The sequence below is a fragment of the Vicugna pacos genome, chromosome 30, assembly GCF_048564905.1.
Source record: "Vicugna pacos chromosome 30, VicPac4, whole genome shotgun sequence".
Classification (NCBI taxonomy): domain Eukaryota; kingdom Metazoa; phylum Chordata; class Mammalia; order Artiodactyla; family Camelidae; genus Vicugna; species Vicugna pacos.
In genome coordinates this window covers 5,540,036-5,562,799 of record NC_133016.1, presented here as the reverse complement: position 1 = coordinate 5,562,799, position 22,764 = coordinate 5,540,036, and the positions used below count along the sequence as shown (strand labels likewise).

At 35.6% G+C, this 22,764-nt stretch overlaps 1 protein-coding gene across 6 annotated transcripts in view; it reads right to left on the bottom strand.

Moving 5' to 3' along the window:
- Positions 1 to 22,764, bottom strand: part of RTTN (rotatin) — a 113,019-nt gene that overhangs the window by 42,169 nt on the left and 48,086 nt on the right. For all 6 annotated transcript variants that reach the window (XM_072952117.1, XM_072952119.1, XM_072952118.1 and 3 more), the window contains 6 exons: positions 17,055 to 17,209; positions 14,848 to 15,067; positions 8,559 to 8,687; positions 7,980 to 8,090; positions 6,171 to 6,329; positions 4,880 to 4,951 (listed from right to left, as the gene is read on the bottom strand). In XM_072952117.1, coding sequence (XP_072808218.1) covers positions 4,880 to 4,951; positions 6,171 to 6,329; positions 7,980 to 8,090; positions 8,559 to 8,687; positions 14,848 to 15,067; positions 17,055 to 17,209 — 846 coding nt within the window. The remainder of the gene's footprint in view (positions 1 to 4,879; positions 4,952 to 6,170; positions 6,330 to 7,979; positions 8,091 to 8,558; positions 8,688 to 14,847; positions 15,068 to 17,054; positions 17,210 to 22,764) is intronic.

Below are 22,764 nucleotides of genomic sequence, written 5' to 3'. Positions count from 1 at the left end.
TAGGAGGGGACTCCTCCCCGGCAAATCTGAAACAATATGAGCATCTCAATAAATAATGATAGAAACATTATAACCCATGAAACAGACTAAGAGTTCTTGAGTCCATATTGGTATAAATAAATAAATGAATAAATAAGAAAGGAAACCTCTTCCTTACAGTAAAATGTGATGAATGTAGAAGAAATGATGGAATTAGAAAATCATCATTTGACAAACATTCAGTGATAACTGCTTCAGACAAGAAATCACAAATAAAGTTAAAATTAGTAAAAGCTGAAGAGAAACAGATATTTTAGTCTCAAACATCCCCTGGTAAAATAAAAAAGTAAGTCCACAATGGAGAAAACAGGCAAACTCTCTGTTAACCAAGAAAGCAAGGTTAATATTACCAGCAATGCAGCAAAGAGACAGCCTGTCTCCTGATGTAATGCACTGAGAGCACATCGCTTTTGTGGCTTTTCTGCCAAAAACTCATAATCTGAATCTAATCATGGGGAAACAAACCTAATTTAAAAATACTACAAAAACTAAACAGCCTGTGCTCCTCAAAAATGCTAAGGTCATAAATGTTAAAGATTTAGGAACTATTTTAGATAAGAAACTTAACAGACATGACAGCTACACGCAACACGTGTTCCCGAATTGGATCCTAGATCCTCACTGGGTGTTTTTTTTTCTGTAAAAGACAGTAGTGTGACAATTGGAAAAATCTGAATAATTTCTTAACTTTGATTATTATTATGGTAATCCTGTAAGAGACTCTCCTTGTTTTTAGGACACTCACAATTAAATATTCAGGGAAAATAGAAGCATTATGTCTGCGACTCTCAAATGGCTCAGAAAGAAGATTCTAGGTAGAGCTAAAGCAAATATGGTAAAAGTGTAACATTTGAGGAATCTGGGTGAAGAATACACAAAAACTGTTGTTTCTGCAACTCTAATTTTTTTCAAAATAAAATAAATGTGCCAACTCAAGGTCTTATCACAAATGTAGAAAAGAACTAAAGCATGAACAAGCTGATGTCTCACTATATTATATAAGTGGATGAAACTACCTTTACACTTAAATGTGTGATACATTTTCAAGGGAAAGAATAACTTTAATATTACAAATATTACACATAAGCTACCATCATCATAGAAAAACGTTACTGTAGTAACGTTGTCTAGGTATGTGTTTGTCTTCCCCCACAGGCCGTAAGCCCCAAAGCATTAAATCTGATCATCTGTGAGTCCCCACATTTAAATACTCAACAAACATTTAGAGAAATGAACTGAAACAAACTACAAAGATAATTTCTATCTAACAGATTTCTTGTTATAATCAACTCTAAAATTCCATTCTGGTTGTTAAAGTTGCAGGGATACGGATTTGTGACAACAGTCCTCAAACCGCAGCCACCAACAGAATCTTCCACATCCAAGAGCACTATATCCACTCAGACTGTAGGAAACCAGTTTACAAGACCCTGGACAGCGGGGAACACAACACAGCTTAGGGTCCTTTCGACAGTGATTCTGTGTTTGCTCCCTGAGAGGGATGAGCCTTGAAGAAAGAAACCCCAATATTATAAAGGTTGCTCTTAAAAAACAGTGCATTTCTGCACCCATGAAAAGGTACATGGCAAACACGCTGCAAAACCTTAGACCTCACATTCAACTTTATCTACTTAGCAATACCAATAAGACTAAAGGGATAAGTGAAACGATTTGCACATTAGCCAAGAGTGACGGAGTGCCGTCTTCTCTGTGATCGGGGCGGGAGAAACTTTTTTTTTAACATTAAAAATGTGGTCCTAAGATACACATTCCACCTAGGAAGATTAAGCTAAATGGTAAGAAACAGGCAAGGCAGTAAAGGTAATGTCTGAGAAAGAACCTAACTGAATGGTATAGGCATTAAATGCTGGTATCTTTCAGGGAACAGGAAGATTTAGATGGACTGCAGCAGTTAGTAAAAGTCTTTTTTAAAATACCTTTGAAAATAAAAAATGGTTTATTGCACAACACAGGGAATATAGCCAATATTTTATAATAACTATAAATGCAATAGAATCTTTAAGAATTGTGAATTACTATGTTGTACACCTGAAACTTATATAATATTGTACATCAACTATAACTCAATTTAAAAAAAGTCTGTAAATGAAACAAACATCATCCAAAAAGCCCCTTTAAAAGATAGTTAAATTTGGTAGACTTATAAATAGAATAAGAAAAAAGAAAAACGATAAGCTGAATCTTAAAACTCAAGGAAAAACTAAATTTTTATAAAATTTATAACTTTAATAAATATTCCTTCCAACCCCCCTCTCCGAAAAAACTTTAAATGATTTGTGTCTTACCTTATTCCAAAAAGATTTAAGCCTTATTACAAGGAAAGGGAAATTATAACAGGATAGTACAAGTACAGCAAAAATGAAAGAAAAACAAAGGTATGAAAACAGTGGAACCAGGAATGAAGCTAAAAAAGTATCTACGACATTTGCCAGGAGGACACTACACTTAACCACAAAAAGAAACCTGGCCATTTATACAACTCAAAATTTACACACGCAGATTACTACCACGGAGAGGTACAACTCCAATAACGACATGAAATCGCAGTGTATGCCGGGTGTGTGGGGGGAAACTGAGAAAGGGGTGACAGTCATAAAGGGGGCACTGCACAACGCCCTGTGAGCAAGAGTACAGAGGGCGTCGATCCAGACGTCAGGCATCAAAACAACACGCAAAGCAGGAAAAGCAATCCTCCTTGTAAAACATAATTAATCAAATATCAACTCATCCAAAACAGAATATTTACAAAGCTTCTAGATACCAGTGCTGCTTCCTCCATGCTGTATCCTCCAAAACACTGAGAAATACGCACCAAGACAAGTAAATGAAACATTTTGTTGAGTAAGATTATTACTTATCATTTTACCAATGACAGTTTTAATTTTAAAATACTGGAAAAGTAGCACCTTTTTTCCGGCTGTAGTAAACTGACAAATGTCACAGCTTCTTAGAGATTATAAAATTCCACCAACTATATCTGAAGGCTACCATGTGCCTTTACTAGAGCAGCTGTTTCCACTCTGGGATTTAAAGTATCGCTAAGCTTTTTAAAGATTGGGGAACAAATACTAGATTACCAACTACTTTTACTGCTAAGTTAGGACACTTAAAAACAAAAATAATAACCAAAAACATATTAAAAGAAAGAGAGAGGAAGAAAATGTGAGTTTATTTAAAAAGCACAGAACAATTAGACTTATTTATTTTTCCAGTTTTGCTTAAGACTAACAGAAGTTCCATCATCAAGTACTATCTTGGATTAGAGTAGCTCTCAAATATTTTTGACTCTGGCCAATACAGGCAAAGCGTAAGACTCCAAAAGCACACTTAAACCACTGTTTTCAACTTTTTAGTAGAAAATTAATTCTGTGATGGAGAACTGGAGAGTCACAAAACCAGAAAGCTGTACTGAGCATGTCACCAGTAGCAAAAAGGAACTGTATACTATTTAACTTGTTAGAAAAAATCAACTTCTCCACATGGTTCTGTATTATCATGTCCCAAGATCTGTAATAGAACCCAGAAATCTTATTACTCTTGCCCTTATATTATTATACTTAGTTCAATAATAAAGAATTCACTGGCAGTACATCACCAAGGTTACAGTATACAGGTGTCGCCAGTTTAACAATAGGAGTAGAGATTATTTGCATTTAAGCCAAAAACAGCACCTGTTTTAAAATCTAGTTACTGGATAACAGGCATCAAAACCACTAGACTGTTAATATAAATATTAATCCTGTGTATTCTTTCTAGTTTGCCTCCTCTGGTTTTATTACAACACAGACTGTGAATAACAATCATTATCAGAAGGCATGTTAAACAAATTAGAGGAGCCAGTAGAAAAGCAGCGTGGGATTTACAGTAATTGCCAGAGTGAACTTGGGTTTGTCAAGTTTGCAGAAGTGAACCTTCCAAGAGTGAAGGAGACCTAGGCCTTAACGCCACCTGGACTCATGCTTCAGGTGACGGCCCGAAAAGCTGCCCTCCCTGCAGCTCAACCAGACACAGTAATTCCCCCAAAGACGTGTTCTACTGAAAACTTCAAAGGAGACTTTAGATTTGACCAGGATCCTGGAGGGTGAGATGCAACAGTGTGGTAAGTATACACATACAGGACAGGACACACAGATAAGGAATGGGGTGGAAAAGGAGCAAACCTTATCTCCCCACAGAGAGCACTTTTCTAAACTCCAAATTATCTAAAAAGCAGTAGGCTACAAAAAAGTTAGGGAAAACTACTTACTGACTTGATACTCAGAACATAAAATAAAAAATTAATCCAAAAGAAATCAAAGCAAGATAAATTATGACACTAACTGTGCACTAATCCATAAAAAAAGATGTTAACATCATGCATATTTACATATAAACATATTTACTATTATTAAATTAAAGAGATAGTATAGTTAGTGGCAAAGAAATTTTCCCAAAGTTTCAGAGCAGAAGGATGTGATTTAGGGCAAACGACTTAAACCCACTGTGCTATATTTTCTTAATCTAGACAATGTGGATAATACGGGTTCACAACTCAAACCATTACACAAGTTGATGTTTGTTATGCTTCTAAGGGTGCCTAGTACATAGTAAACACCATGTTAGCAATTATTATTTCTGTTTAAAATTATTTTTAACACCACAGAGAAGAATCTGTAGATCTGACCAAGCATAAGAAACTTCTACATTCTCTTTTAAGAGATCCTGTTGGCTTCTATAAAGTTCCACGGGTAACGAAATATATACACATACATATGCTGAAAATTTATCACTGATTAATCTCAAACACTTACTGGGTTGATCATTGTTTAAAGTCACCTACCTGCCAAGTATAATCCTTTATAATTACTGAGGGCATTGGAATTACAAGGAGATTCTGAAGAATAAATGCAGCCTGAAATTAAAGGAAAAAAATGTCAACACTGCCATCTTGTTGTCGTCTCTGAAATAACCAATATATTGTCATTTCATAACAAAAAGACATATCCCTGGGCAACTGCACGCACTGAGACCATGATGAGAACACCCCAGCTGCCCTTCCTGTTAGATGACGACACAGTAGAGGGGGAAACCACTTCATCAGGAAATATATTTGTTTCCTATTTCAGAATTTTGTTTTTCCAAAAAATGACCTGTAAAACAAACCATTCTGGTAGCATTTAAAAAAAATATTTTGGTTTCTATTGTCCTCTTAACAGATCATACACATGCCTCTCTCCCCTTCTCTTGCTTTCTCATACAAGCTCCTCTCAATAAAAAATTGCTAACTAGAAATATGAACCATGAATGTTCAACTTACATACCTAGGTCTGTCCTGAAGGTGGTCAAATTAAATCATCATACTAATGTGAACACTGATTATCTACTTAGTGATAGATAACGATACAATGAGAGAATAACTCAAGTAACAGAGGAGATCCAGAGGGAGTGACGTTTTTCAGTCATCTTAACTGGAAGTCAACAGGTCATCTTTAAAGTTAGTAAACCAAGAGGAAGCTACAAGTTTAAGCATTACTATTAAAAAACAAATAATAAGAAAACTGCAGCCTTTGGATTTTAGAACTGGAAACTGGCTAATTATGGGCCCAGGAGCTGCTGTTTTCTTTACAAGCCTCTAAGCACTATTTGATTACAGTTCTTAAAACTGTCTGCATCAATCATTACTTTGATAAAAGCAGCAATAAAGAGAACCACAAACCATTTAGAAAGAATTAAAACAGCATTTACTCTTCCTCCTATATGTTATATAATAAATACTACAGGGTATTTTGACAGTCCCTTACGTAAAGCTTTATAAACTTAAACACTGAGATAATATAAAAGTAATTTTTCTTCTTTTGCACTACTTTTCAGTGTGTAATAAAACAGAAGAGTTCCTAATTAAAATACACCAAATTCTGCTTTGACCTTATCAGGGTGAAGGACTCCTACTTTTACTAAGTGAATCGATACCATTTTGTCCTTTACTATCATTTCATGCGCGTTTTTCGCAGGAAGAAGAAATGATGGTGAGTGGTCAGCCCACCGAGCTGAAGAGGGCGTGCGGTTTACAGGGATCGTCACGGCAGACGGCCGAGGGGAACAGGGAGGAGGAACCAGACAGACAGGCCTACCTCCCGGCGCACCATGCTGCATTCCGACTGGTCCAGGAGAATGCTCACCACCGTCCCCCAGAGTCCACCAGAGATGTTCTGACAACTGCTGGCCAGGGCCACACAGCCAGCTGCAAGGGTGGTCAGTGCTGATCCCAATCCCAGCGAAGTGAACCTCACCTGTTCAAGCCAAAGAACCTGACTTCACAACATGAATTCTTTCTCTTCTGGTACACAAAATATCATACTTTTATGACACTGTCTTGACAATCCTTAATCATAAAAGGCACTTAAAGAAAACTGTTCTTTAAGTTCATGAATGAGTAAAAATCCTGTTCCATGATTTAAGAAATAATATAGGTAACAAAAGTTAAAGAAAAGCAAATGTCACAAAAAGTCAAAACCAGGTATAAAGAAGAATAAGAATTACAGTTCAAAAGCCTTTTTCTAGGGAAAGCATTGGGTGCTTACATGTCTTTTATGAACATGATGCTTATTTATGTCTCATTTTTAAGAGGACACCTAGCATTTTGTTCTACCTTCCTTAAATTTTCAGTGTTTCTTCCAAACGGTTTTAACTTCTTTGAAACTTCTTTTCAAAGAGAAATAACTGAATTATCTTTCTATAAGGCACTTAGTATTTTCCCAAAAATTACTTTAAAAAAAAAGTTTCAAATAAGATTGATCTGGTTTAATGTGTTTGCCAATACCCTTGTTGCTCAAGCTACATATTTTGGTGAACTTCTAAATTCTGATTTCAAAACAGAGTTTCACTGATAACTCAGAGTAACAAAAAGCAATGCAGTCATAGCACAGTCAAGCAGTAAGTCCAAGTTCAATGTGGTTAAAGAATGTACCTCTAGGCTGTTAACAGTACTGTATTAGATACTTAAAAATTTGCTGAGAGGGCAAATCTTACGTCAAATGTTCTAATTACAAAAACAAACAGTAAGGAGGACAGGAGGAAACTTTGGCAGGTGAAGGGTATGTTTATGGCACTGATTCTGGTGACGTGTATTTCAAGGGTGTATACTTATCTCCAAATTCATGAAGCTGTACAAGTTAAATGTGTACAGCTTTTTATATGTCAATTATACCTCAATAAGGTGATTCAAAAAATAAAATCAGGGGACAAATGGCTAAAACTGGAAAACTCATTAATAATACAAAACATTGTGCTGCAATGGTACTATTCTGTTAAATGTCACTTGGTCACTATCCTTCTAAGCTATGTGAAAAATGGCTGGGCTTCTCCAGTATTTCTTCACTGTTCTGAAAGTGACCAATTGTATAATACGTCATTTCTTACTATTTGTAATCTGTATTCTGAATCTGACTGAATAGGGGGTGCTACGAGCTGAAATGTATACCCCCGAAATTCACAGGTTAAAGCCCTAACCCCTAATGTGACTGTGTTTGAGGACAGGGCTTTTAGGAGATAATTAAGGGTAAATGAGGTCATAAGGGTGGGGTCCTAATCTGATAGGACTGGTGACCTCATCAGAAGAGGAAGAGAGGAAAGGTCATATGAGCACATGGTGAACAGGGAGCCATCTGACAGCCAGACAGAGTCCTCACCAAGCCTGAGCATGCTGACACCTTCACCCCCGACTTCCAGCCTGCAGAAGCCTGAGGAAATTAATTTCCTTGTTCAAGCCATCCAGTCCATGGTGTTTATTATGCAGCCCAAGTTGACTAAGACACAGTAAATAAAGCTTAAGGTCTAGTCAACATAATAATCTCATTCTGGAAAATCTAAATGTGTATATGCACTTATGTCGTTTGTTCTTCACCCTACACACAGTGGGCTCCACTGTGCTGCACACTGACCTCTGGGTCTCGGTCAACCCACAACGGAATCAACCATGCCAGGCCTTGCTGGGTGGGGGCATGTTCCTCGCCCTGACTACCCAGAGGCAAGAACCAAAGTGACATCCACTCCTAGAATGAAAAAAAGGGCATAGAAACATGTTAGGTGAGTTTCTAAGAATAAAAGAGAGAGAGTTTAAAATAGCTGAATTTTAAAAAATCAAAACAAAGTAAAAATATGCTGAAGACTTGGTTTCAATTGATTATTTAGCCAACACAAGGCAAACAAAAATCTCAGCTCCTCCATAAAAAGTTACACATAAAAATTTTTCTTCAGAACAGCTATTTTCCCCATGGTTTAGACATGTAGTCCTCCAGTGCATGCAGATTTCAATCAAAATAAATTTCAAATAAAATTCAGATCTGAGTATTATATAGCTTCTAAGAAACATCTTAGTCAAAAATCAGTTTTGCTTCCTAAAAAGAGAAGTCAGTAAGAGACATGCTCCTAGAGTAAACCTATACGCTTGAAACGTGTGGACACAGCACATTCCTTTCCTGGCAGCTGCTGGGAACACAGGCAGCTCTGCGTGCTCTCACCGAGCTCTGGGCCTGTGCCATCATCTCGTGGGACAAGTGAAGCAAGCAAAGGACCGTGCTCTTTGTGACACCTTTTCCCATGAAGGACATGGCGTTTCCTCCACGCTCCACATAAAAAGAAGTAATGACCTGAAAAACAAGCACAGACAATTCTGTGGCGGATTTACTCTTAGTGGATAAATACGTAATTTTCTACTGACTTGTCTGAATTGATTGAGTCCAAAACCACATAAGGTATATAATAATATTCTTACATTTTATACATTTAAAAATGGTCAATAAGACACGTTTTATGTTGCGTGTATTTCACCGCAATTAAAACAAATATTTTTAGTTTAAATTCTTGTCCCTTTAGTACTTATATAAAAAATAGGTAGTATCCTCCTAGGAGACTGTGTGATTTAAAAATATGCTCATTAACGTTTTTCAAATGTTATAGTACCTTTCAAGTAAAAGAGTTTATAAATATCTTGTTGAAAAGCACACTTAGAAATTGCTAGCTATATAAAACTCTCACTACCAGAGTTAGGCTAGATTTCCTAGAATTATGGTTTAAATGTAAGTGGACATTTTCTCCACTTCTAAGCGATCTTAGATTTCTATTCCATGCGTAAGTATGTATTTATTATTTAAATCATTGACTGTCAACTTTTTCTCTCCCACATAACAGATTTCCATCAGTAACAGCAAAAGAGATGCTTCTTATCTGAAGGGATACACCCTTACCTGAGCAGCTGAATCAGAAAGCACATGGGGGGTTAGACAGCAGCAATTTGAGGAAAGTCCTTCCACTTGATTTAGAAAATCATTCAAAACATGTGACAAACTCTTTTAGAACACTTCTGTGTAAATCTAGACTGTCCCCCACACAGGGGTTCAACGTGTATTTCTTGACACTGAGTAACAAGGATCTTCATAGCTTTCAACTCAAGAAAATTCAAAGTGACAAAAGATCATTTCATAATTCACAAAATTTTGATCAATAAAAGTGTTAACCATATTTAGATGCCAATATATTATGAAGGAAAAACTTGTGGGTCAAAGCAATCAAAACTGCTTGTTATCTAATGTAGCAGAAAGTATTTTAATTCATCCACCCAAGGGCTCTGAGTGCTTTAATTCAGCACAGAATCCTTTAATGTAAGCCATTTTGTCTCATAACAGAGACTAGTTTTTAGTTCGGATTCTTTTCAGCTCATGCAGCAAGCAGATTAGTTTAAAAAAAATGACAGCACAAATATGAATCACGTTAGGCTTATTTAATGAAAACAATTTATTCATAGATAACTTAGAGATTTTGACTTAAATTAGAATTTTCACAAACCAAATAATTGCATAGTATGTCTGAAAATGAAACAAGATTGGCCAGGGGTTAAAAACTGCAGGTGACAGCTCCGTGGGCTCTGATCTCCTGTTCTTTCTGCGTATGCATGTGTTTAAGACTTTCCATAATTAAAAATTTAAAGCTTTAAGGGACTGTCTTAGAAGTTAAGATACCTGAATGATCAAGTCCTTACTATCTGCCTAAAGTCACTGGAGCCAGCTATTTTGTCATGGTTTCAGTTCTAGCTCACATGGGACAAGCCAAGGACCTGGATATTGTCTCCTTTCAACTTGACTTTATGTCAGGTCCCTGGAATTATACTTCATGTATAATTTTTAAGGATTTAATTATCATAGTTTATTCACCTATCATAATGAATCACACTTAGTCTGAGTCTCATTTCTCAATCAGAAAAAGTAAATACTCAAATTCAAATTTCACTGTGCAGAAACAAAATATCTGATGATAAATTACAGCTCCCACCTGAAAAGGACTCAGCTTTTATTAGTGAGAAACTAGGAAGCAAATCACTTGGACTGACAATTCAGTGTGCATTCACATAAACATGACTTTTATATGAAAGATCAACTTAGTCAGTAGTAAAATTAAAAAATCTGTTAGCTAATTAAGTAACTAAGCAGAAGGACCCAAATAAGATTAAATATGACTGTCACAATTTCTAACAAAAGTGACAGAATTTTCCATATTATTTTCCTGTCATTTAATGTAAAAATAAAAAGATTTTCTTCCCAAAACGTTGTATGAAGCATAAATGCATTCCTCTGTTTATACCAAATCAAGATTCGTTAATCAGGTTTTCATAACTGTGAAGTAGTATAAAACAAGAATCATACTTTTTATCGATTCCTTAGCTAATAAACTGATTTTTATTACCTCAAAGACAACTGAGCTTAGAATGACATTATTGCCATTTTGCCTAGACTTCTTACCTAAAACTAATCCCCTTTGTTCTCCAATAACACAGAAAGCTCATTTCAATTTCAGGTATTTGGAACACAGCTGTGATCTGATGTCTCTTCTCTTAACGCAATTTTACAAACAGAAGTACTTCTGATGGTTTCTGAACAGAAACAATCTAACACTTAACTTCAACTACAGCTGTAGTAGGTCCTCACGTATCCCTGGTCTGAAACAAACATCACTTTATAGAGGAGATGTATTCCACAAGATTTATAAATGGAGTATTTATAAGTCACGTTATAAATAATGCTATAAATTAGATACTTGTGGACTGAATTATTTTAAATGCACTGGAGGAGCTGTCTTTTTAAAAAACATTATGGTTTAAGTCTTTAGATAATATATCTGTTCTAAAAATTCATACATTTCTGATCATGGACCCCTTGAAGTATGAGATAATTAATATATTGGCAGTCTGCCCTTTTTCAGTATTTATAATTATACAAGATAAAAAATATTTCATTAAAGTGGCTTCACTAAAATTTATATTAAATTTTATAGTACAGCTGACTGTATTTGGGATTTTGAAGCCTTTTTTAAAAAACAAAAAAAAGCACTTTGGAAACAAATCCTAGATGAGATCATCTGAAGCATGACTTACAGCTGTATACACCAGCATCACTTAAAGCATTATTTAATAATGAAAATACAAAAATTAAACACACATCACTTACTTTTATTTACGTCACACTTCCAATGTTATTCAAACTTTATTCTAATTTAAAAATCATATGTAAGATACAAATAAATTAAATTACTCATTATTTGTCCACCATGTACAAATCACTGTGCTAGACTAATGGGGAGCTGTGGGATAGTAGAAATGGTCCAAAGATAATTCTTACAAGCTTACAGTATAATAGATCAAAGCATAAAACAAGATAAAAAGACAAAATATTAAGCACCATAATAGTGGCATATATGAACTGCTGTAGGCACATAACCTGTAGAAGAGACCAGTCAGTCAAATAATATTTGCTGGATGACTGGAAGAATAGGAGAAGGCTTCCTACAGGAAGGTAAATGAATATGAGATCTAAAACTCTGTGCAGACACTGCCACCCAAAAAGAGAAGAACTGTGTGAAAGAAACAGACTTTTTAACTATGCTTTTTTTATTTAATGAGAAGAGTCAAATATAACTGAAACTTCAAGAGATGTGGGAAAAAACACAAAAATGGAGATAAGACTCAAAATGAAAGATTATAGAGAGCCTTAAGCACTTGAAAACGGAGATCTGGATTGAAAGGTTTCTGTTTTGAAGGATGATCTGGTGGTGGGCAGAGACGCGGGGCAAGTAGGAACGTGCAGCATGAGAAGGAATAGGAAGTTATAGATGATTTGGTCAATACATTCCACGTCTAGAGCACCCATCACTTCTGACCAGTTTATTCATCTTCCAAAACCTCTCTCTACACGGCCTCCTCCAGGAGCCTTTCCTCAATTCCTAACGCTGTTAAAGACGCCAACCTCTGGCTTCAAGGCAAGCAACGCAGACAGAGCCGGTCACCAAGGAGATGATGCGTCATTTTTGGACTCAGACAGCTTACTACTTTCATAAAAAGCATAAGCAAAAGCACGCAAAGGCGTCAATTCCCAGCGTCCCTTTCACAGGGTGGCAGTGAAGCAAAGCGGCCAGCAAACAGCGGGGCGGCACAGAGCACTCTGGCCGAGGCCACGCCAGGCTGCAGCTAGACCCTGCACGGCCCGCTGCCGCACCCCGAGGGCAGCGAGGCAGCAAGCCTGCTCGTCAGAACCCAGGAGGCCAAAAACAGGCCCGTGACAGACTTCCTGAGAGAGTGAAGAGAACGACCCTTACAAGTCTCTCGCGCTCCGGAAGGATTACAGGAAGCTCTGGCAAAGCTCAGACCAGCCGCAGCTAGCCCAGCGGACGTGGCCCACGTGCACACACTCAAGGCGGCCAGGGCACCACGGCGAAGCTGTCCTCTTACAGAAACACGTCCTTGTCATGCTCACTGTGCGTTCTGACAATACGTTGGACTCAGTGATGACGAAAACATGCCAGATCAGAATGCGTAGAATAAAGTTAAGGTCATGCTTAGAAGGTAATTAGAACTAAAAATACATTTTTGAGAAAAGAAAAAAAAATCAATGAAGACTCTCTACCTTAAAAATTTTAGTAGAAAAAGAGTCATAAATTATACCAAAATATGAAGGAAATAAATTTAAACAGAAATTAATAAAAAAGGGAAAAATATTAAAGAGGGGATCAACAAAGACAAAGGTTCATTCTTTGAAAAGACTAATGAAATACACAAACCAGTAGTAAGACCAGTGTAGAAAGCTGAGGAGGAGGAGTAATTAATGTCTGGAATGAAATGGGACCTCACTACAGACCTGACAGATATTAGAAAAATAAGATGATCTGATGAAAAATTTTAGGGCAGTGAATTTGAAAATTCAGATAAAATTCCAATGAAACACAGCTTGCTAAGTAAGACTGACCACAAAAAAAAAATAGGAAACCTGAGTCATTCCAGATCTACTTTAAAAATTCAATTCATCTATAATCTTCCCCAAAAGAAAATTCCAGTCTCAGATTGCTTTACCAACAAATTCTAATTAACATTTGAGGAAAAAAATAATACCAATTCAAATCAACTATTCCAAGGAAGAAAAAAAGAGACAGTTATAATAAAGAAAAAGAGAAAATTATATACATGGAAGTATGGACTTCTTTTGATATTAAAACCTGACAAAAGTTTTATGAGAAAGAAGATAGATGGAATAATTCTAAAAACATTTTCCCCATGAAAATAGGTAGAATAATTCCAAGTGTTAACAAACTAAATCTGTCTATATATAAAAAGAATAATCCATCACAAACGAGTTGAAACTTTTCCAGAAATGTAAGTTTGCTTAACACTTTTTAAATAAACAAAAATAATCCACTACCTTAATAGAATACAGAAGAAAAAAAAAGATTGTCTTAAAAGGTTCAGAAAAACTTATTTATGATTTTTAAAAATCTTAGCAAAGTAATACTAGAAGAAAAGGTCCTTATTCTCACTTTTCTTTAATTAATTGAAAAAACTGCCATAAACAGCTTCTAAAAGATGAAACATGAAAGGCTGTTCCTCTGAGTTTGGAAACAAGGATCGCTGGGTACATGATTAACATATAAAAACAGAATACATTTCCAAATATCAAGAATAGTTTGAAAAAAATTTTTTTAAAAAGATATACTAATTTTTAACACGGAACAAGAATGTTCATAGCAGCAGTATCCAAAACTGTTCTAAACTGGAAGAAAAAGAGAAGCTAGATGTCCTTCAACACTGTAGTAGAGAGAATACTATACAAAAATGAAGTTAAACTAACTCCACCTACAGGAAACAAAGTGAGCAACTCTTACAAGCATAACATTAGAAAGAAAGCAGCCAGACATATGATTTCATTTAACAAAACTGAAAGAATCAGGGATTATTGTATATATGGACACATAGTTAAGTGGCAAAACTATGCAAAGAAGAGATTACCATAAAAATCAAAATAACAACTACCTTTCAGGGGAGGAGGAGACTGGAAGGGGTATGGCAAAGCTCCTAGGTGCTGGCTACCTGGGTGTCCATTATGTGATAATTGATAGCTATATATTTATGTTTTGTGTATTTTCCACATATGTGTTCAATTTCACAAATAAAAGTGTTAAGCAATATATACAAAAAAGTTACCCTAACGAAGGGGCTTGATTAAATGTAAGCCTTACTTTTGTAGCAAATAAGTATATTCATAGAAGTGATTCTACTTGCACATTTGCTAATAAATATCATTTGTACATTTATCCTTGTGAGAACACTCATTCTGATGAGCCAAAAACGGAGTAATGATCTACATTAAATACAGTAATACATTCAGTGCACCTAACGTCGTGCCTGGCACACCCTGAGTGATCAACAACAGTAAATAGCTATTATTGGCAAGTTTGCTATTGCTGTTACAGTCGCTGGTTATTTTTACTTACTTCGAGGAGACCCGTTAAGTACTTCACACAGATCTCGAGGGGCTTTGTAAGAGGAGAGTGTGAGCTCCATCCTGGAAATGCTGTGAGGTGGGCCATCCCTCGTAAGGTCCTCTCGAGGGACGGCAGGCCGTAGAAATGAGGCGCATCCGTGACTCTCAGGCACTGGAGCAGTTTCAGAGCCAGCTGCGTTTGGAAAACGTAAAAGAGTTCCAGGCATTTCCTGCGTGCATAAAGGAGAGGAAAATCAACCACAGAACAAGTCTACTGGGCTCACTGGGCTTTCTGACTGGTGACGGAAGGTTACTAGCAACCTACTCTATCAGAAATGTGTGATCTGGTGGAAATGGCAGAAAACGTCTCCTCTCAAAACAAGACTTTCCAAGGCTAACGCAACTACTGTGCCACCTAGAGTACGTGGTGTGAAAGACAAGCAACAATTACACTGAGAAATGCATAAACAGATACTGCTATTGCCACCTGGTAATGAAACAAAGCTGGGATGGAAAAGTAAATGCATACATTAAAACTATACTTTCGATCATTCAGTATCAGTAAAAAATTGAATTTTTAATCAACTAAAATGTATTGCTTTTTTTCCTCAGAAAGCTAAAATAAAAGGAAAAGCTTTTAATACGTTTTCACACATAACTTAAACAAAACTATCAGAAACAGAACAATTAAGACAACATCTTCTACTAGAAAACAAAATTCCTAAAATTAAGTGGCCAAGCATGGATCCAAAGGTCTAATTCCTGGAAGGAAAATATCACTGTATAACAACATACTGAATAAAATCTGAAATTTCTTTAGTTTTACAGATCTTTAGATTCCAAAACTGAGACTATTAATGGTATTATTACCTATTCCATCACAGAGGTGTAGGGATATAAGTATATGATTTCTAAAGATGTTAATTTCCTAATCTGCCCTTGACCTACTCATAAAAGGAAGTGTCTCCACACTCCTCTCCTTAACATCAAAATTCACACAGAGAACAGTGAGAGACCACCGTTTCTCAAAGTCCAGTCCAAGGACCACCTGTGGTGCTGGTTTACTATGTAGATTCTTGAGCTCCTGATGTTAATATTTGTACAAGGAAATTCCCACCCGGGAAATTCTTATATACATTCTAGGTCCAGCTGCCCAGACTCTGCTGTCCTTGGACTGGCTTTGTTCTTGTCTTCAGCACTCTACTGAGGCATGAATAACCGCACACAGCAAAATTCACAAATCTTAGGTATACACCACGGGGTGGTTCACACACATGTATCATCATGTAACCATCAGGCATAACAATGTACAAAACATTCTCAGCACCTTAGAGGTTCCAAGGCATCCCTCTCCAGTGAAACTCCTACTGACTTGTAGTCTGAATTGACTAATCCTCTCTTCAACAGTGTCTAGTCTGCTGTTAAGCCCATGCAATGAATTCTTTGCTTTAGGAATTGTATTTCTCGTGTATATAATTTGTATTTAGTTCTTTTCTGTAGTCTCCACTGATATCTGCTACAGCATGGATGGACCTTGAAAACATGATGTTAAATGAAAGAAGCCAGACACGAAAGGTCACATATTGTTTGATTCCATTTATATAAAGTGTCCAGAATATGCAAATTCATAGAAACAGAAAGATTAGTGGCTGCCAGGGGCTTGAGTAAGGGCTGAATGGGGAGGGACTGCTTAATGGATACAAAGTTTCTCTTTGGGGCAATGAAAATGTCTGGAATTAAGTAGTAACAGTGGCACAACCTATATATTGTAAATATACCAAAATCCACTCAATTGTACACTTTACAATGGCTAAAATTTATCTAATTTGTGAACTTTATCTAATTAAAAAAATTTTTAAGTCAGATTTCCTGATATACATTTGAAAATCATCAAAGCAAAAACAGTTGTAAAGTCACAGAAATGGGTATGACTGCTCAGGTAAATATATAGAAAATTAAGAGAGAGAACCAAGAACTAAAACCTAGAGACAACAAAATACTGTGTGTGTGTGTGTGTGTGTGTGTGTGTATGAAATTGCAATCAGGCTACCTCAGAAATTCCACTGACACAAAAACAAACAGACCACCACAACTGATTTTTACTGAAGTCCTTCCTCCTTTTAATTTGAAACAAGTAGAAAGTAAGACTCTTTGGAAATCAAAAGAAAACTAGATTCGGTACAAACATTCCCAAACCTCTGATGATACAGACGGTACCTGTCAGCAACTGCCCCGAAACTGAGCAGCAAGGTATTGAAAAGAGCCATCAGCTCTTTCTGGAGCTGCTGCCGGACAGCGGTGCGGATGGCATCCGCTTCCTCTCGCGACTGCGACTCCGTTAGAACCAGCAGGTCAAACAGTGGGTTTGGACTCTAAAAGATGAAATTTGTAAAACATGGATTTACTCTCTAATTGAGCCATATGCTGTTTCCCATAAAGGTTTTCGTTGCTAATCATGTCCTGGAGTAACTAAGAGGTGCATCACCTCACTAGGAGGTGTGGGTCTCCCCTGCACTGGTGGAGGTGCTCTAAACTCAAAAGGTGTTTCCCATGTTAGCGCAACAAAAGGAAAGCATATCCATTATAGAAAACGGAGGAAAATAGAGAGAAGCATAAGGAGAAAAACAGAAATCGCCTAGGATCACACCTCCCAGAGAGAGCTGTTATTACTGTCTTGGCACATACTGTGTGTGTGTGTGTGTGTGTGTGTGTGTGTGTGTGACTACAAACAGAATTATAACTCTGTGTTTTTAACAAAACTGGAGAAATCCACTACTGCGACCATTTTTTTACTTAATGTTATCATCACTATTTCTTCAAAAACATTATTTTAGTATCTGATTGTTATTCAACCATAAGGATTTACCCCAACTACTGGATAATCAGTGATTTCTAAATTCCCTGAGCTGCAGCAGTGTGCTCAACTCTGATTGTATCCTATGCATGAATTCAAAGCAATGAAATCACTAAATCAAAACATTATAATAGTTTCAGTGCTTTCGAAGTACATGTACAAATTGTCCCTGCAAAAAGTGTACCAATACATGTGACTAAACACAGTGTGGGAAGGCCCACAGCATTCAAGTCGATGTTGAGCATTATTTCTATTGTAATCTTGGCAATTCGATAGGCTGATAGACAAATAAAACTAATATTACTTAAATTTTATCCTGTTTTCTACCTTAAAAAATGTAGCTAAAGAAATATAAGATTATTTCTAATAATACTGGAAGAGTAGAAAATTTTACATTAACCAACAGCATTAAAGATAGATGGAACATTTATTAATCCTCTATAATGTCACAGGCACTGGGCTAAGAAAAAAAGAAAAGATTTCATTTAACTTTGGGGTTAAACTAGGAGACTCTGCATTTTCATATTTGACAGATGGGCAAACAGAGGTTCATAAAGAGAGTAAGTAACTCGTCCAAAGTCATATGAATGAGTAGAGCAAATCTTCAACCTCAGAACGGTCTTACTTCAGAGCTAGTTAACGTTCCATCCCCAGTAGTATGTCACATCAACAGTGCACATGAACACAAACAAACGGAGGAGGGTATAGCTCAAGTGGTAGAGCGCATGCTTAGCATGCATGAGGTCCTGGGTTCAATCCCCAGTATCTCCTCCAGAAATAAGTAAACCTAATTACCTCCCCCCAAATAAAATAATACAATAATAAATAAAAATAAAAAATAATAACACAAACAAAAAGGATAAAAATCAAACTGTAATTACCACTGTCATGAAATTCTTCACCTAAAGAACTCAATTCAAAGATAACTGCATTCTCTTTAAGGATAAGAAAATTTTTAAGTGGGAAGAAAATTCCAAGTTGTTTATATTACATAGTATGCAGAGTATATTTCAATCAGGTACACACGATTATAAATAATCTAACTGAGAGCTTCTGAAAAGCACTGAGGAGAGATGTTTTGCCTTTAACTTACTCCACTATCTTTCACACCTAAGCAGCATTTTTTCCCCCAGCTCTTCCTTTCATCTTAAACAAGAAGTGACTCATTTCAATCAAGTAAAATTACATAAACCATAACAAGTTCTAAGGTTCATGAATAAAACAATCAAGATACACATTTAATAAAATCATAAAAATAATATTCTATAGTATTCTTAGCCCCAAATAACCAAAGACTGACTTCCACCCACAATCCCTGCAATTCCCATAAAAGCCGACAAAATGAGCAAGCTGCTTTTAATGCAAACCTCATCTTGGTAAAACATAATTTTACCATCAGGAATGATTAATCCTGATAAATAGATAAAAATTAAGTAGATTAATATATTAATATACTGATACAGTATGCACATACCTAAAAACTAAGATTCTTCCAAAGAAACTCTATTAATAACTTATTTCCGCTTATAAGTTGCAGAGACTTCTCCCCTTTATGACATACCTTGGACTTACATGTTAACATTAAGATTCAGCGAACCCCAGCAACACCACTTCTAACACATGTGACGTATCACCATTCCCTAAGGACAAGAGAGAGTGGGACAGATGCCTCTACGGATGCCTGCTGATCTCAAGTACTTAATTATTACTGCAGGTTTTGTCTTTGATACATTAGTATCAATCCTAATTGTACGTCAACTACGTGGGTCGTTACTTCGTCAGTGCTGATCTCCAAAGAGCAACGGTTTCTGCGGTGACGGCTCATTCACTTTACCCACACAGTTATCACGCATCTCATCCAATTTTCCACCCATCAAAAACCCACAACAGTAAGGTGTACAATGCCTTCCATGGACTCTGAGTGCACAGGGGCCTGTGAACGTCCGTCAACAGACAGACATGCACCGTGTAGTTCTGAACAGCCTCCACCACAAAATATTATGGCCCCATTTTCATGAACTTTCATCAAAAACTCATTCTGAAGAGAAATGTACTCAAATTCAGCACTTTCAGGTTATTTTATATATTAACAAAATATCAATATATTAAAATATAACACAGTGATACAAAAAATTCCTTAAGTACATAAAATGTTTATAATAAATGAATGTTTTGATAAAAGATGTAAACAAAATTTTCACAAGAAAAAGTTCCCAAATCTTCCCTCAGTAAGTTAGCTGATTTTTCTGTACATATCCTGTAAGCATCCTTCTGCTTGACCAGGGATTTATTTCTGCCTAATTTTGTTCTTGCCACTATAGCTTCTGCATATCTTTATGTTATGTCCGTACACTCGAAACAATTCCTCTGGAAATGCTATTTTACTGAACTTCTTAAACCATTTCTCACTTATTTTACCCACTTCAGATGATAAACTTTAAAAGACACTTTTTGACTTTCTATTTGCAGGCTTCCTATATTCTGAATATTGGTCTTTACATAACACTTACTAATTTAATCCTTGTAGCATGATATTTAGAGAGTAAACTCTCCTGATAGTGGACGCTTAAGTCCACTTTGCTCACCCTTAAAAGTATTATTACTTATAACACTAGTGATGGTAATATAGGAGGAGACAAAGTAAAAGCTTTCCAGAGACAGCCCTGATACCATACAAAGTCAAATAGGTAAATTTAATTATACCAAAAATCTTTTCTAAAACTGCATTGAAATCACAGTATAATCAACCACCTAGAGTCCTGGAGACATTTCCTTTTTAATTTCAAAACTATGAATAAATTATGCAATATACATCAGCACTCAACACATAATACAAAATTCATAGTCATTTAAATAAGCTTTTAACTATCTAGTTATAGCTACACAATTTAGGTAAGTATAGTTTAATATGCAGTGATTTTTCTGTTGCTATATACTACTTAGAGTCTTATATGCAAACACTCCACTATTGCACAGATATTCAAGAAAAGATTCAAAAACCAAAGCCCCCTATGAGCAACCGTAACTCTCAGAGTATAAGAACTTTAACCAAAAACAAAGATTGTTTTAGAGGTTATTCTTTTTTTTAAATGAGTAAAAAGATTATGAGGTTAAAAAAATTTATAGATCAAAAATTAATGTACCAAAAAACTTATTCAGAGGAAAAGCTTCATAGAGATTATTTTAACAATATTTTAATATCTAATCTCTAACATATTGAAGCTGCCTAAAAGCTGAAAGAACTATAATGACAATAGGGTTTCCTGTTTGCTTTATTAAAAATATTCAGCAAAAAATGCCTCCAAATGCTTCTTTAATTTTTTTAATAATTAGTAGATAAGAGAAAATCAAAGTAGATATGGTACTTTGAAATCATCCTTGGGAAAGTAACAGACAAGTAAACTTTATTGAACAATAAGTCTATGTACTCTGGGAGTCCAATCATCTTATTAAAGATTCAAATATTGTAATTTAAGGAAATTAGTATGTTGTCTCTCATTTGCGTTATAAATATTTTTCTCAGTTTATCATCTCTTTAAATATGCTTAAGATATTTCTTGCCATATGTACAGAAGCTAATAAAATCCACATATAAATGTCCTCCCACTGGACAAATGTTCTGTCATAAGTTTCACAAAATGAAAATAAAGTTAATCTGAAAGAAGTGAAAATGGCCAGAGAAAAATAAAAAAATTAATTTTATTAAGGAAAAATAAAAAAATAAATTTTATTAAGAAAAAATCTGCTATGATAATTTAAGGTTTTTCACACACACTCACACACACACACATCGACTAAATGTGGAAATTACGATCATGAAATACAATTTAAGTACTATAAAAGATGAAAAGCAGAAATAACATAACTAACAAAAGCTAGGAGACAAAGGGGTAGATAAAATAGAAAAATAAGTCCAAAATATTATAAGTAAGGTCAGAAGGCTAGTGACAAGAGGAAAGCATTTACAAGTCATAAAACAAAGGGCTAATCTCTTTATTTTATTTTATTTTATTTTATTTTATTTTATTTTATTTTATTTTATTGAGTTATGGTCAGTTTACAATGTAATCTCTCTAATTTATAAAGGGTTCCTCTGTTATCAAAAAAAGAAAGGAGGCGAGAGAGAGAGAATACACATGTGAGAAGACTGAAAGCCCAATGACGGGACAAAACTGGCAAGGGCATCAAGGGACAGTTTGCAGAAAAGGAGGCAAAAAGGCCCCAAATGTGAAAAGGTCTTCATTTCACTCAAAATAACAGTTACCTATTAAAAAAAAAAAAAAACACATATCTACATGTATCTTTGCAATCTGTAATGGACTCAGCAATCAAAGTTCTAGGAATTTAGTCCCTAAGTATACTTGCATATGTAATATGATCCATAGTCTCCATTTCTGCTGTATTTTAATATGTTACAGAATTATGGTTACATGTGTTTATTGCAATTAACTACATAGCTTCCTTAACATCACAGGCTTGCTAGTAAGTTAATAAATGTTTACGGAAAGCTCATTGTGTGCAAGACACTATGGTAGATGCTGGGTATGCAACTGAACAAAACCATCCTGATTTTCACCCATCTACAATAAGGCAGAAAAAAATAAACATCTCAACAAGCTTTACATACATACGTTCATATATGTATTGTTAAATATATAAATACTTTAAAAAGTAATCTGAATTAGAATTTCTAATTTACATTATATTAGCACCTTGCATTTTTATAGCGAATCATGTCTTTAAATGAGATTTTCAAATGTATTAACATATAATGAAACATATTTGTCACATCAAACAGTCTATCTTGTTTCAGTTTAGGCCCTTTTTTCTAACTTTAATGAATTTTTTTTATGATTGTTCGTGAAAAGGTTTATCTTTGCTAGGTTAAGTATATCCATATAGTATTTGCCAAAAAAATAAAATAAAATACACAGACCAACAATAAAGAGCAAGCTAGCTTCCTGGGTTCTTGGTAGGTTTCTCAGAACACAGCAGGCTACAGAAAGCAGAGAGTAGAGGGATTGGAAGGGTAAACCCTACAGCAAACTCACATTAAAGCCGGAGCACAGCTTG